The sequence below is a fragment of the Colobus angolensis genome, unplaced genomic scaffold (genome assembly GCF_000951035.1).
Source record: "Colobus angolensis palliatus isolate OR3802 unplaced genomic scaffold, Cang.pa_1.0 Scaffold405, whole genome shotgun sequence".
Classification (NCBI taxonomy): domain Eukaryota; kingdom Metazoa; phylum Chordata; class Mammalia; order Primates; family Cercopithecidae; genus Colobus; species Colobus angolensis.
The window spans coordinates 2,157,723-2,159,563 of NW_012117433.1; the positions used below are offsets into that span (position 1 = coordinate 2,157,723).

At 44.9% G+C, this 1,841-nt stretch overlaps 1 protein-coding gene across 4 annotated transcripts in view; it reads right to left on the minus strand.

Annotated features, from left to right (window-relative positions):
• Positions 1 to 790, minus strand: part of PFKP (phosphofructokinase, platelet) — a 37,847-nt gene extending 37,057 nt beyond the window's left edge. For 3 of the 4 annotated variants that reach the window (XM_011955998.1, XM_011955997.1, XM_011955999.1), the window contains exon 1: positions 700 to 790. In XM_011955998.1, coding sequence (XP_011811388.1) covers positions 700 to 765 — 66 coding nt within the window. In that variant the 5' untranslated portion in view covers positions 766 to 790. The remainder of the gene's footprint in view (positions 1 to 699) is intronic. The other variant, XM_011956000.1, reaches the window with a different exon arrangement.
• Positions 791 to 1,841: the final 1,051 nt, after the last annotated feature.

Here is a 1,841-nt window from a genome sequence, read left to right on the forward strand (position 1 = left end):
ACACCACACACACCTACACATACAAGGAAACCACATACATATACACACATCCCACACACAGATACACACTCACTAGCCACAAACTCACACAGTTAACACATACACACGGGCAAACCACACATACTCGACTCACACATACAGACACATACCAAACTCACACAGTTACACACACACTGAGATTCACACACCACATACCACACGCAGAAATACAAACTCACTGATACACACACACACTTCAGCCCTCTGTTCACGTCATCTTCCTGTGTCAATCACGACCACAGAATGGAAACGCTCCCCTGTGTGAATTCAGCCCACAACGTCCTGATGTTTTGCAAATGTTGCTCCACCTAACTTCCGTGGTTGTCAAAATTCCCTCCACCTCTCTTCCGATGTGGCAGAAATCAGGAGGCGCCCAGTGCAGAGACAGCCTGAGACCAGCAGGAAGGTGTGGGCCCCACGAGTGTCTTCAGCGGGGAGGCACCGATTTGGATTATTTCTATTAGCAAATACTCAAAGTGAGTCACAGATTAACACATGCATTTCTAAAGATCAAACCACAAGTAAAGAGCTTCTCACAGTCTGTTCTGTCCACATAATCTCTATTTCTCAACTGATCTGCGCTCAAGTGTTCTGGGAATTTACTACACATGAAAGAGACTCTAACTCAGAGAACCCTGTGGACAGCAGCCCAGTACGCACCACTTGCAGGATGCTGGAGACGCTCTCCCAGTCGGCCTCGGCGATGTTCGCACCTCCGTCCACCATGCCCTGGTAGCCCTAGGGGAGAAAGGGAGAATCTTTTAAAACTGAGATAAACTTCACTAAATGGGAAGTGATCCTTAAATTATATAAAATGGGAAAAATAACAGTGAATGTCAGATCCTGAGCATCCACTGGTCAGAGGACAGGGCAGTTCCAGCGCTGGATGAAAGCAGGGAATTGTGGGGAAGCGCTCACACCGAGTCCCTAGTAATGGGAACTGCTGCCTAGACTCAGCCTGAGAGTGCAATGAGGAATCAAGCCATTCTCCTATGGCCCAGCGTTTCCCGAGAGGTTGAAAGGGGTCACGTTCACCCAACGTGTTTATCATACTTCAGCACAAACTCACAGGCACACAGTGTTGTCGACCACAGGACATACAAGGGAGCATTTTATCAGGGGCTCCGTCTGCCAAGGCAACCTGGGCCACTTGAGATATATATTAAATATTATTAAACAGCACAGCCGAATAATTGTCTGCCTTACCCTCCATTAATGACACCGCACTGCACTAGGGAATCAGATATCAATATGTGAGGACATATTGATAGAAGAAGCCCAAGGACAATTACCTTTCAATGCTAAATGCATCCCCATCTTTTTCTCCACAGAATGTACAAGATTAGGAAATGCAGCAATGCCCATTGGTACCTTCATCTATGTAACTCGCTTTCCACAGGATTTAACCTTAAGAAGGAATAACTATTAGGGATTTAGAAAAGTTCACAATAGATCATTGTTGGATTCGTAAGCCCTCCTTAGTGAGGGTCAGGAGGACAGAAAAAAGGAAGAAAGGTTTTTAAAAAGGAAATGATTCATAGATTACGGAGTTCTGTATATAAATTAATCAATAGTGCAGGCACCTTGATAGCTGGCCAATTTGTATACTTATATTTATAAATGTAAATTTCCATCAGAAACATTATATATACATTATATATACGCCCAGGCTGGAGTGCAGTGGTGCAATCTTGGCTCACGACAGCCTACATCTCCCAGGTTCAAGTGATTCTTCTACCTCAGCCTCCGGAGTAGCTGGGATTATAGGCACACACTACCACATCTGGTTTGTTTGTTTGTTT